This window comes from Dufourea novaeangliae, unplaced genomic scaffold (assembly GCF_001272555.1).
Source record: "Dufourea novaeangliae isolate 0120121106 unplaced genomic scaffold, ASM127255v1 scaffold141, whole genome shotgun sequence".
Lineage (NCBI taxonomy): Eukaryota > Metazoa > Arthropoda > Insecta > Hymenoptera > Halictidae > Dufourea > Dufourea novaeangliae.
Genome location: NW_015374017.1, coordinates 358,590 through 372,066, shown reverse-complemented (window position 1 = coordinate 372,066; position 13,477 = coordinate 358,590). Strand labels below are relative to the sequence as shown.

The window sequence follows — 13,477 nt, the reverse complement described above, 5'->3', positions numbered from 1 at the left end:
GACGTGAGTAAGGCCTAACGGTACGTGCGTACACGTAAATGGTCACCAATATTACCTGAGTTTTATGACCGTCTATTATACATTCAAAACCCAGTAAACGAAACATTGGGTTTATTAGAGAATTGGACCGTTATTTTAACAATGATATAATACAAATTGTCCCTCTTCAGTTGTGTAAAAGAGACAATGTCAGGGAAAAGTTAATTTAGCTTGGGGGTGGTGTCCAGCCACCAAATGCTTTTTCTAATTCTCTGGCAACTGCTAGACAAAGACGATCCTGATGGGAGGCAGCCGTCACCTGAAATTTCAGGATTTCTCTCGTAACTCGCGATGCACTCGATATTATTTTTCTGTTTAATTTTCAGTAAGAACGAATTTTTAATTAAAGTAAATTCAGCATTAAAACAAAACATACAGAAGGGGAGATTAGTAATGCAATAGCTATTTTGAAAACATGTTCGTGGCTAATTTTAGGTTGGGTGGTATAGGTACTGAATTTTCCATAAAGTCACCATGTTTTTTTATGAATTCTTAGAATTATTTCATACCAATGAAAAATTTGTGTTTGGTACGCATTTTGAGATTAATTAAAGAAAGCGTACACATCGGCTTCAAAAAATAAATATAACATTCATTTGAAAAAAAAAAAAGACAAAAATATAAATCAGCAGAAAAATTTCATTCTCAGAATGAGAAAGAAACTGAAGAATAATTACCTGCAATCCAATCGGTAATCCGTCTCTGTTCAATCCCATTGGCACGTGCGTCGATGGCAAGTGCAACATATTAGCTAATGCCACATAGACGGACGAATCGGTTTGTAAGAATATTATTTCTGGATAGGATGTCGGCTGTGGAAATGTCGGGTATATAAACACCGCGTCGCTGCCCAGTAGAGTCTGCAAAATTATTCCTACGGGTTCATTTCCATCCTTGTTCATTTTTTCAATTAGACACATCGTTCTAGTTCTCTTTTCTTTTTTTTTTTTCATTAGAATTTTTATAAGTCCTCGAAAATTGTTCCAAATCACCCCAGGAATCGTCCCTTTCAAGAACTTACAACTATCGCGGGACACCCTGTACAATTAATTCTATTTCGAACACAGACACAGGCGTGTAATTTTGATAAAGTGTGTTTTTGTGTGTGGTTTCTTACATTGAATTTACGACGAAGATTCTCCTTTGTTTTTGTGACTCCGTCTAATTTGGAGAGAGGAATGAATCCGTGCAGGTACGACGTGAATACTACAAGCGCCAAATGGATCGTGCATCGTGACAATCCGAACAAAGCCTTTATCATTTCGAGGATCGGTCTCCTTTTACCCTGTCGACAAAAAAAAAAAATTCTCTGGAAGTGGATCGCCAAAGCCAGCAGTCGGATCATCTGTGACCCGTAACAACATGGTCGGGTCACCGATGACCCGTGACAAAAATGGACTGGTTATTGGTGATCCATAATAATATGGTCGGGTCATTTGTGACCCGTAACAACGTGGTCGGGTCACCGATGACCCGTGACAAAACGGACTGGTTATTGGCGATCCATAATAAACGTTTGTACCGTTTAGAACGAAACTGTAAGTTAAACTCAACTTATCGATATATCGAATTATCGGTAACATCAATATTATCGATATAATAGTATCTCCATGAGATCTTGTCCGTGGGGTCACGATCGACCCGACCACCGACTACGACGGTCCGTGCGTGATTAGGGTTTAAACAGGACACCTTATACATGCGTGCAATAAGAGGAATTAATCATTACCCCAGGATTTTGAGCTTCCAAAATACTGTCAGGCACCTTGATATGGCCGCAGCAACCCATCAAGCAGACGTGCATTTTGCTCACCCATTCCTGCGACAACTGCAAGCAACGACGATCCATTTTAGTTAAAAAACCGCGCGGCCGCGGATACTAGTTATTGCTCGAGATTTCGTTGTACAGTGATCTTGTTAGGATCTTAACCCATTAAGACCCAACGTTTCTGTAACGCAACATTTCGCTCACGATTTTCTTTTTCCTAGTGAATTTACATTATTGAATGCCAGTTTTTCATGTTGCCAAGTTATGATCGACTATTTCAAAGATCTCCGTAATATTTTTTTCGTCGTTATTTCTTCTTTCACTTAGATCCTACGACGTTTGGAAATCTGAAGAAATTGAAGTATAACACACTATGACAAATCAATTTTGTTTCTTAAATCATCGAAACATTTTAGTGTATCTTTCCCATATAGTTGTCTTCTAAAATATTGTGTCTACTTAGGTATGACAATGAATTTTTGTATATTTCCTCAAAATAATATATAAGTTATTTTATTTACGTTTTCCAATAAAAAAGAAAAAATTCCCAAAGTTGCATAAACACGACATTTTGTTACACAAACAGTACCGACCGGACGATGTTTTCGATAGAATTTATATTTCTTTTAACAAATAATTATATACGTGCGTAAAAAAAAATCGCCTTGTTTCACTATTTGGGACTTAATGGGTTCATCGAAATGCTACCGAGTCTGTTTTTTTTTTCTTTTTTTAAAAGTTATTACGTGTTCCACGCGTGCACCGTTCTCCGCCAGGTAACGCGTCCCTTCCTTAATCTTTTGTCTTATGTCTGACGTAGTGGAGTGTATACCGCAAAAACTGTCGAAATTGTCCACGTAGAATACTCTGAGGGACTTCACGTCCACCGGCTCGTCCAGCCGCAACGGTCGTTCGTATTTCGAGGTGAGCACTTTCATGGCCAGGTGCAGGTCCTCTGCGTACCTCGCCATCGGACCTAGCACCAGCATATTTTGGAACTCCGGGTCGTCGCAGTTGGGAAAATGTCCTTGGATGGACAGTATTCCTGCGAACAGGAAAGCAGCATACCTTTATGTTCACTGCTCGTCGCGTGCACCAGTGATCTGAAAACTAGCGTTTCATGACCAAAAGGGAATTTTTCAAATTTAATATTTTAAAAAAAAAAAAAAAATGTTTTTTTTCCCTATAAATCGACGACCCTCCGGTTCTTCAACACTAAACCTACCACGAACGGTCAGCGAACCATGTATAAATAGTGTGAAATATTTATAAGAATTTAAACATTGAGCAGGTTTTTCCGAGGATCTTTAAAATTGGTGTAGATTATGGGTCGTTTCGTTCCTACCAATCTAATATTTCAATGTTCTGTCTCATGTGTATATTTCCTGATGGCCAGTTGGGTACAAGTTTCGAGCGAGATTACCAGAAAGAAATTACAAAGGTTGTCTAGAAAAACCATAGCTATCTGTTTCCGTATTTGACTTGGGTTTTACAGGCAACGCCAGGTGATAAAATGGTAAAGCAAATTTGTAGCAATCTTGCAACAGGACCTATGTCAAATTTAGGGAAAAACCGGAACAAGGTTTGGCCAAGCCAATTTGCTGCCAATGTGCGCGCAAGTCGTTTGCAGGAAGTCTTGCATCAAACTTTTAGCCATAACTTTATAACAGGCATTGGACAAAATTTAGGTTTGCAGATTTGGCTGACTGGGTTAGTCCAAACGAGGATTAATATTATAATTAAAATGAAACGTTGATTTTGCGGGTATTACCTGATGTAGGTTTGTGACCAAATATCCCGTTAAAGTGGCTCGGTATTCTTATAGATCCGATCATATCTGAGCCCATACCAAGCACTGACGCTGCAGCGCCAATTAGCGCTCCCTGAAATAGACAGAAGAAAAAAAAAGAGTTTAATTTTAGAACGGCATATTAGTTACATTGTAGGAGAAAATTACACGTTGGCATTTCGTTATAATTTACGATTATTGCATCGGGACAGTTATGAGCTAGTCGTGCTATACAGTAAAGTCGTACGAAATATGGCAGTCACTGTTATCGTTGCGTCAACAGGATTTTCAATCATTCCTCTTGCGCAAGTTTACGATCGACTAGCGTGTATTGCACGGCGAGAACATGGTAGAAAGCGTGTTCGTTATACTGAAAAGATGGAGAATCTTGCCTAGATCGTAATTATAGGTGAATAAAATCCATGATAGCACGTCAAATATATCTACATTTTCCGAAAATTCTTTTCTATATTTTCCAACAATTTCGATTTTACTAGATTCTCCTAATTTCTTCATATTTCTACGTTTTTTTTTAGACTTCCTTTAATTTTCCAACATCTATATTATATCTATCATGGTCATTTTCGGAAATTTTCTTCGGGATGATAACGAAATAAATGGAAAATTGTATATGTAAAATTTTTTATTGTACAACTTTCGACGGAAAGGGTCGTATTTTTTGTTCTTTCTTCTTACAAAGTATATATACAGGGTGTCCCAATATAGCTTCGACTACCGGAAATGAGGGATTCCTGGCATCATTTGAAATAACTTTTTTCTTAGCACAAATTTTATCCGAGGCTTTGTTATGGAGATATTAACGAAAAACCCGAGTCGAGTGGTAGCCAACGCTACCGCTGGAGCTCGACCGGCAGACTCGCGCTCTGATTGGTCGGCGTTTTTCGTTAATATCTCGTTAACAAAGCCTCGAATAACATTTTTGCTAATTAAAAAGTTGTTCCAAATCACCCCCCGAGTGTCCTGTTTCCGGGTCGAGCAACATTTTTGGTAACTTCCTCTAGGGGAAAAAGCAATGTAGGTCTAAGGTACACCTTGATAAATTTATTTCAAATACTGAAATAAATTTTCAACCGAATGTTAATTTGTCCCGAAATGTGAGTAATTCCTGAGACCAAATGGTAGCATACCCTTCCGCTACGCCATTTTTTGTTATATGTGCTACCATATGCTCCTACCTGTTGGTATTTGGAATTACTGAAATTTCTACCAAATTAACATTCGATTTAATATTTATTTCAGTACCTGGAATAAATTCACCAAGTTGTAGGAGACTTTTCTTCAACGCACCTTTTTCCCCTAATGGAAGCTGAATTTCCTCGTGGACGTACCTCGTTAAAACAACGAAAAGTATTACCTCTCCGCCCGATGATCCGCCAGGCGATTTCCTCGTGTCGTACGAATTTCCTGTACGGCCGTGTAGAAAGTTCGTGGTGTGAATCGACGTGGAGAATTCCGAGGTGTTGGTAACGCACAGGGGTATCGCTCCGGCGTCCATTAACGTTTGGATAACGACCGGTGTTTCCGAAGCTTTCGCTTCTTTCCTGTTCACGTTGCCCGCCGTGGAACTCATTCCTACATTCAGTAGAATTTTCATTTGAATCGCGGGAAAACATGAAAACAAATTTTCTGTTAGAATTCGGGGCAGAAAGGGGGGGGGGGTTAAATTTCGCCAAATTTTGTATCTAAAGGTACAGAGTGAATAGATTCAATTGTAAAAAAAAAATAGTTCATTAAGACTTCAACCGTTTAATACTTCGACTGTTACGTCCTCCAAATATGATATTTTTTGGGGAGGGGGGAGGGGACATATACATACATTGCAAAAGGGCTGGACTATTTAAATACCGTTACAAAATTTTCTCGTGAGATTAATATTGAAACAGGACCTATAGTCTCCATCAACCGAACGCATATATTTTCGACGATTTATATCCTAAAAACCGAGACAATTTGTGTGTCTGGCTACGTACGGCCTTTTTCACTGTGGCCGTTCACGTGTTAAGGACTGAATTGTGTTACCGTTATTTTTTCATTCTGTTTGGCCCATAATTGCGTTGCAATAGTCTTTCTATTACGCGAAGGATCGTTCAACCGGTAAATCACTTCTTACCTTTAAGGGCCAGGCTCTCTTTAACGGTGATTGGCACACCGTACAGCGGTTTCTCCTTTTCCAGCATCGACGCGTTAACCTCGCCTGCTTTTAGCTTCGAGTCGCAGATTTTCGCCTCCTCGAGAGCCGCCTGGAACCGGTCCTCGATCACCGCGTTTAGAAACGGATTCACTTCCCTGATGCGATCGACGTACGACTGCACCACCGTCAGGCAGGAAAGCTATGTCCGAATGAGGTAGAAAAGTGACGAATTATATATCGATATGTCGATGTGATTTTGCACGATTAGAGAGATTACTCCAATTGCATATAGAGAAAGGTTACAATCATCATTTGCTATCGAATACTGCATAAAAAAATATTACAATCATAGAGGGATTATTTTATGCATTTATAGACTCTAGAGCTCTGTGAAATGTAATAAAAGACAAAACTTTTATAGAATGCAACCACTTTTCTATTTTATTCTTAACTTAATAACATACTTAAGCGAATATAAAAATCCCTACTTTTGTTCTTGTCTTGAAGAAAGAATTTATAAAATTTTATTTTTCCGAATTTGAATTGTCGTAATCGATTTGTCGAAAGAAATGCAGGATTATTTATCGGTAGACCTGGTACCCAATCGGTAGTAAATTAATCATTTACCTCTCCATCTCTGATCTTCTTGGCTAATGTGGTCGCGCTCATTTTTAATACACCATTGGTGATCGGTGGCAATGGGGGCTTTCTCCTGATGTGTATGAGCGCGATCAGGGGACGGATAATAAAGTGCAGGAAGTGTAGCGCCGAGACTGCAAAGGTGGGCAGGAACATTGTGCCTGTCACAGGAATATCAATTATTCTTCATATTATCGAAACTTTGTAAAGCTTTTGTTCTTCTAAACTTATATTTTACAGAAGTCACAGAGTTGGGCGCAATATTATTCAAATGATGATACATAGTCAAAAGCAACAGTATTTAAGGTCGTCATCCTGACCTTCAAACAGTTAATTAGATTAAACAATTATGCCCCAAGTGTCTACTTTTCTTCATCTTTTATTAGTTATTCAAAATTCGTTATCCAGATAATATCATTATCTGGATAACGAATTTTGAATAACTAATGATATTATCTGGATAACGAATTTTGAATAACTAATAAAAGCCTACGCTAAAACACAAGCCAAAACTTTCGATAAGACGTTTACACAAGATTTTGCTATGGGTCAAAAACGACCCGGCTCCGCCTTCCACGTGTCCGTCTTTCAAGGGTTAACCTTTCTGCTACTAAAATTTAAAACTGTAAACAACTTTCCCCTTACGGTGTAACAACTAGCCCCCTCTCAAGGCACTTTGACGCAACGAGTGTTTCGACTTTCAAAATGACTTTTTTTTTTCCAAAGTACATACATGGTTTCGGTTGAATCGTATCGAGATAACGGTTATCGGTATTCAAAAGTATGTATTTTAAGCGGGAGTGGTTAATTGGTTGAATACGGAATGTGAAAAAAAAAAAAAGAAACAGGAAAATGCAATGACTGGCCTCGGTCTCCCCCGTACACGCCGGAGAGTTCAAGTCATCCGTGGAATCAATGTGAAGAAAGCGTGGCGGCAGCGAAGGCGGCGCACGCCACGAAACGCTGTGTTGTTTAGTTCCGTAGCGAACAATCTGTGCCTGCCCGGCTTTTTCGCATGTCCCATTAAATACCGTAATTGCTCGCTCGTTAACCCACTTGGAAAAACCGGGTACAGAGGTTCCCTTGGAGGAATTCGATTACAGCAGCATAGTTTCACCCACGCGCCCCTGAAGGTATACTGACGTGCAAACTCGATTTCCGCTAGGGGAAAAAATGTCGTGGGGGGAAAAGGGCCTTTTACCAGTTGATAAATTGATTTCAAGCATTGAAATAAATGTTAAATCGATTGTTAATTTGGCATACATTTCAATAGTTTCCGTTTCCAAATGGTAAGAGGCCCTTACTCTTATGCCACTTTTTCCCCTAGCGGAATCAGAGTTTGCTCGTGATGGTACAGAAATGAAACATTTGTTCCATTTTAATTTTTAAATATTGATATCTGAAATTGTGAATTTGCATAACCTTCTGCAGTCTAATTACAACTTTTTTCATCGTGAAAACTAGATGTTGGGTTGTCGTGACATTAGTTGACAGTAGTTTACATTGTCATACAGTGTCAGGACAATGAAAACTATAATTTTTATTATCACGTGAAAACATACATTGACACCGTCGATGATTCTACATTTCTATGCCGTAGGAAGCACGTTCAATAACCGTTAGCGGTGGTTAATCGGGTTTAATCGTCTCGAGGTCCGATCGAGAACCATTTCCTGCGGAATTATTCGAATCGAAAACAAAGAAGTTCTCGTACAAGGTTAGATACGTGGCGACATCTACTTCCGTTCAGCCGTTGCTATCGCAAAGTGCATTTCCGGCGAGGAGGTTAGAAAAATTTTAGCGACCTCTGTTTCCGGTATGTCAGGAGTATTTTCCCTACTTTGGGAAAGCGCGTCGTTCTTCTTCGTCGAGCCGATGGAACCGTAGGTGATCGAAAGTGAATTGTTTTGGATGGTCAAAAGTGATTTGTCTGGATGATCAAAAGTGGAATGTCTGGATGATGAAAAGTGGAATGTCTGGATGATCAAAATTGTTGAAGGTATGTAGTGTGCTGCGCGTATTTTCTTAGGTTACAGAATCATCAATAGGTTAGGATCGTCGTAGTTGCTACCACGGGCCAAGTGAATATGTCTTGATTTGTAACTCGAGTGACAAAATTCATGCAAATTTTGAAACGTCGATTCAAAGAATTTCGTCAGTAGAAGGGGTTACTGAAGTTGTGGAAGTACAGATTGTGGATCGTACGGCGAATTGAATTTCCATGCACGTGTCACTATCCATGAAATCGGTATGCAATGTCGTTTATTGGACGCCGTTGGGGGTCTATTACACGCTCGTGCGCCGATAAATCGGTGATTCGTATGGGGGCCGGTACATTCGAAAAAGATGAACGGCAATATTTAAGGTGATCACGTATCTAGAGAACTGGGCCGTTTTCGAGCGATCGATGGGCCAGAATCTTAGGTGTTAAACGCGACGGGGCTGGTCTTGTTAGGCGCCACGACGAAATTCCTGTATCGGCGCCACAATAGAAAATTTTTCGTAGGCCCGTCTAAACTTTCTGAAACGAATTAGGCTGAGTCGGGAATAGGAATGAAACGATCCAAATAAATACAAGTAAATAATCGATGCTTTCGTTTCGATACCGAGTATTTTTAGTATCGATACTTTCGGTTGCGATATACACTGGGTATCGAAAAAAAATTACTCGGTAGGAATAAGTAATTATTCTTACAACAATTTTAACAAAAATAAATATAATTGCAATTTCAACAGTTGCTTTGTTGTTGTAAATAAATACATTCAAGTATTTAATCTCAAACGTCCATAAATTCAACAATTCAGTCATTCACTGATTGGTTTACCCTACAAACAATTGAATGTTTTGATGAAAATGAATCTTTGGATATCGATGGATCCATTCGATTTGCGAATAGTTTGGGGTGGTGCCACCATTAAAATCGACGTCGTTTCGTACTGGTTTGATGGATTTTCTTTGCGACGCCCCGGATTGGATCCGTTTTCCAATCGAGGCGGGGAAAGAAAAAAAAAATGAATTAGAGGAAAGTTGGCGGCGAGGAGAAACGGGCGCGATTACGTATTATTACGAACTGAAGGCGGTTTCCATCGGCGATAACCGGTCCCCGGGCGGCGGTTCTCGATTTACCCTGTACGGAGGAGGCGAGAGAGATACGCGCCCGTCAATCCGAAACGATGCGTTCAACCTGAATTCCAAGACGCTTGCGAAATCCATGCTGACGCCAGAAATCCATGTACGCTATCGAAATTTCCCTGTACCCGACTTGTTTCGAACGTCTTTATTCGTTTTCTAGCGAATTTTCCTATTAGATCGGCGCTTGGTTTAAATTTCCCGCCATTTACAACTCAGAGTTTCAAATACTTTTTTTTTGTACGGTCGTTTACTGTTCAAAAATAGCCGCCATTTTATAATAGTATTAATTTTTTATTTGAAGTCTCGGTCATGTTTAATTTCAAATAGTCAGTACATATATTGTTTAAATTTCCCGCCATTTATGGTCCAGAACTTCAAATACTTTTTGTACAGCCGTTTAAAGTAGACTCCATTTTTTACTGGACTTATGGATATTTTTACACGGGTGATTTTCAATTTTACGTTTGGCAGGTTCCACGTCCCCAGTGGTGGGGATAACGCCTGGACAATAATCGTGTAGAACAAGCCAGACGATAATCGAGAGGAGTCTGTATGCGTGTCATATTGTCCCCGAAGATCTGTACAAACTATGTTTCTTCCAAATAAGGTCATTTTCTGAAATTTCGCTTGACCCTATTGGATTCGCCATTTTGAATTTCGAAAATCTGACTTTAAAAAAGCCCAGACGCGGATCGTCTTAAAGATCCGTATATTTCGCTAAATATGAATAAATGATCGAACGAAATTGAAAATTTAGGCTGGACTAACCGATAGAGAATTTTATTAAGAAGAATTTTAAAAAAAAAGAACCTTAAATTTACTTAAAAATCACGACCTGTACAGTGATTTGAAACAAATAAGTCATTACAGTACCACTGTGCAGCAGTCTACGAGATTTCAACCGATGAATACAGCTCGTAAATACGTTCTTGCGTTTCGTAATTTCGTAATACACTTTTTATTCCACTCAATCTTATCTATGTATATGCAATTGCTACTAAGTAACACTGCGTAGCAAAAACACAAAATGATCTAACAACGTTCTGTTTAGAATACCAAATGCAAGCACACCTCGTTGATCATCTGACAAGAAGAAACTGGTTGTCATCGTTCGCTAATTTATCACAACGGTTTACACGTGGATTGCTTCTTTTTGTACCCCCCCCCCCCCCCCACTCCTTGAGCAACGTGTATATCGGTATCATTAAAAATGACGATGTCATTATGATAGAATTAACGGACACGAGAAATGCAGTTTGTGGGCGGTGTTAATCAAACGAAGGAGCAAGGTCCAGGACCAAACACGTAGACACAATAATCCGATCAACGGTCTATTAGTCTTTGTGATTAATGAATTCAGCATTAGTCGTGGCTGAGCCGACCAGACTCATTAACAAATTCGTGTGTCGCGTAGATCGCGTACGGTCGACATAATTGTCGGTTACTTGATGAAGTAATTCACATTATTAGCGAGTAATCACATCGATCGACAAATTTTTAACTTTTTTTCGGACTTCTATCATTCAATAGCCGTTTCCTATAGATTTTTGTGCCCTGAATACGAATCTCCGAACGGTTTTTCGCCAGAATCCTCGGTTTTCGAGAAATTTGATTTTGAAGAGAAAAATGTAAATTTTCCACTTTGAATATTTTGCAGATATTTTTTCATTTGTTTCAAAAGACCACGACGGAAGGTTAGTGCATATTTGACAGACGCTATTTACCGTGTTAATTAACGATTGAATAATCGCTCGAGTAATAATAACATGAATTCGATTATTGCGGTTACCAGTGACCAGAGAACGAACGCCCGGTGACGTTCATTCACTCACGTGGAATAGGAAAAACAAATGTGCAAAAAAAAGAAACAAAGATCAATAAATAGAGGATTAATTATCATGCCGCGATAATGGTCTTTTTTCGTTTTTTTTTGCTCGAAGCCACGAGTCTCGTCAATAAAACCGGTCAGGCAACAAAGTATGCGCTTGACAAACTCCACATTTGCGCTTGATATTTCCTTCTTTTCGATTGTGTACAATTGCGGAAGTCCGCAGGCTAGTGTTTCTTTTGCAAATGAGAAAATCGATTTTATCAATAGCTCTCGAGTCTCATGTAATAAAAGAGGCGGCGATGAGTCTCGTCAGTTACGAGCGATAATTATGATTATTCGTTGATTCAAGCCTGTATTTTAAAAAATTGATGCGCTGCGTATGAACCACGCAGTCACTGCTGTTTTAATTTAAATTCAGAGAGTGTGTAAATAATACGTGGAGAAATGTGCATACGGTGAGATAAAATCAATTTAATCTCTAATATGTACGAAGTATCGAAGAACGTGAGTTCCTCGTAAATGTAACAATTTTATTTGTACCTTATTGCACGTATTCTTGATTCTGTACAAGTTGTTCAATTTTTGTTTATCTCATCGATATAATTCAATGTTATCTTAATATTATCCATACCACAAAATCACCACACATTATCATTCAAAATCTCTGCATAATTGTTTCTAGGTCAATGTAGATTATCGAACCAATAATCTTTCGTTATCCGCTGTTATTAAATTACGATCGAACGATTAAATGAATTTAAAAAATAATATTTTTGAAAGTTTCCTTGACTTTACTAAATTTTGCATAATATCAGCATTGTATAAATTGATTAATCAATTAGAATCATTGTATTCCGTATGCCTTCCGAGCAACATGCAAAATTCAACATTTTGTCTTTTCATTAATTCTTGCTTGTTGATTGAAAATTAACTCACGATCCGAAGCTCGTACCGACCGATTTTCCGGGTGACATTACAGTTGGCCAGAATAAAAATTTGGCAGTTCGTACGCTTATTTAACAACGAAATGATTTGAAATTTGTAAATTTTATTCGAATTGAACGAACGAATTTTTATCAATTTTAGGGACCCTCTTCGACGACATTCACTCAACAATGTTCTTAATATTCTCTTGCAGACAGAATTTTTAGTTGATTTGAGTTTCGTATTGAAGATAAATGAAATTTCTTTTCCACAATTTGACCTGCTATATTTTCATTCTGGACCACTGTGCGACATGAAACTACGGACACCGGAATTTTACCTCGTGATTCTGTCGCCTTCTTTCACGAATTGAAAATCCTCGGTTTCCCGAGAAAAGCCTCGAAACACCTGTTTACGCGATTAACCAGGGAATACTATATACGTTCCGAAAGAGAACTTTTCTCCGAGCCTGCGTTCACGGCTTCAGCCAGCGATTCGATATCGAGCTCTTCCCGACGACGACTGTTCGCGGATGGAGATCGATTTAAACGCGTTTGTTAGAGGGCAGCCCGTCCGGCGACTTCCTTCGATCACGAAATCGCAGAACTCACTGGCAAGAGGCTCCCGGCTGCGGTACCAATTCGTGGTCGTCGTGCGAGAATACTCGCGGGCAAATGCGTCGCTTGCACGCGAGAGGGTGGGCATCGACTTTCTGTGAGTACGGAAATTTACCACTATTCATACATAGAACCAGTTCCAGCGTTAGGTACGTCCCGTACGTTTTCCTTGCATCGTATTTTCTCCGCCTTCCTGTCTTTTACCATTTTTTATCATTCCGAACATTATTGTCATTTTAGCTCTTCTGACAATTTTTACCATGACAGTTTTTACAGTTTTGGCCATTCTGACCATTTTTCCCATTTTGGCTATTCTAGTCATTTTTACCATTTTGGCCATGTTTACCATTTTGGCTATTCTAGTCATTTTTACCGTTTTGGCCATTCCGACCGGTATTAACTTTTTCCCTATTCCGACCATCATTACCATATTTTAGCCATTCTGGCTATTTGAGCGATTTTGGCCATTATTTTCATGTTCATGGTGTCTATTTTCGTTCCTCCACGTTTGTGCCCGTACAAAACGTGTTCAATTAATGGCCGATAGTAAGTGCCCTCCTTAATGCTGTTCTGATTAATTTGAGT

General features: G+C 39.1%; 1 protein-coding gene across 2 annotated transcripts; it reads right to left on the bottom strand.

Annotated features, from left to right (window-relative positions):
- Window positions 1-8: 8 nt before the first annotated feature.
- On the bottom strand, window positions 9-12,928 carry LOC107188899 (fatty-acid amide hydrolase 2-B-like). 2 transcript variants are annotated; one of them, XM_015577293.1, is made up of 10 exons: window positions 12,887-12,928; window positions 6,376-6,548; window positions 5,728-5,947; window positions 4,972-5,189; window positions 3,579-3,690; window positions 2,554-2,852; window positions 1,769-1,867; window positions 1,157-1,324; window positions 717-899; window positions 9-298 (listed from the first exon to the last, which is right to left on the bottom strand). In XM_015577293.1, the coding sequence occupies exons 2-10, from the start codon at window positions 6,541-6,543 to the stop codon at window positions 206-208; spliced, it is 1,560 nt and encodes a 519-aa protein (XP_015432779.1). In that variant the 5' UTR covers window positions 6,544-6,548; window positions 12,887-12,928; the 3' UTR covers window positions 9-205. The 2 variants fall into 2 exon arrangements, with proteins under 2 accessions (XP_015432779.1, XP_015432778.1); XM_015577292.1 differs by lacking the exon at window positions 12,887-12,928 and adding an exon at window positions 12,616-12,782.
- Between the last annotated feature and the right edge of the window lie 549 nt (window positions 12,929-13,477).

Coding starts and splice junctions, on each gene's coding strand:
- LOC107188899 (XM_015577293.1), bottom strand. CDS start 6,543: ATGTTCCTGCCCACCTTTGCAGTCTCGGCGCTACACTTCCTGCACTTT. Junction 5,948..6,375: donor AGAAGATCAGAGATGGAGAG/GTAAATGATTAA, acceptor ATTCGGACATAG/CTTTCCTGCCTGACGGTGGT. Junction 5,190..5,727: donor AGAGAGCCTGGCCCTTAAAG/GTAAGAAGTGAT, acceptor TACTGAATGTAG/GAATGAGTTCCACGGCGGGC.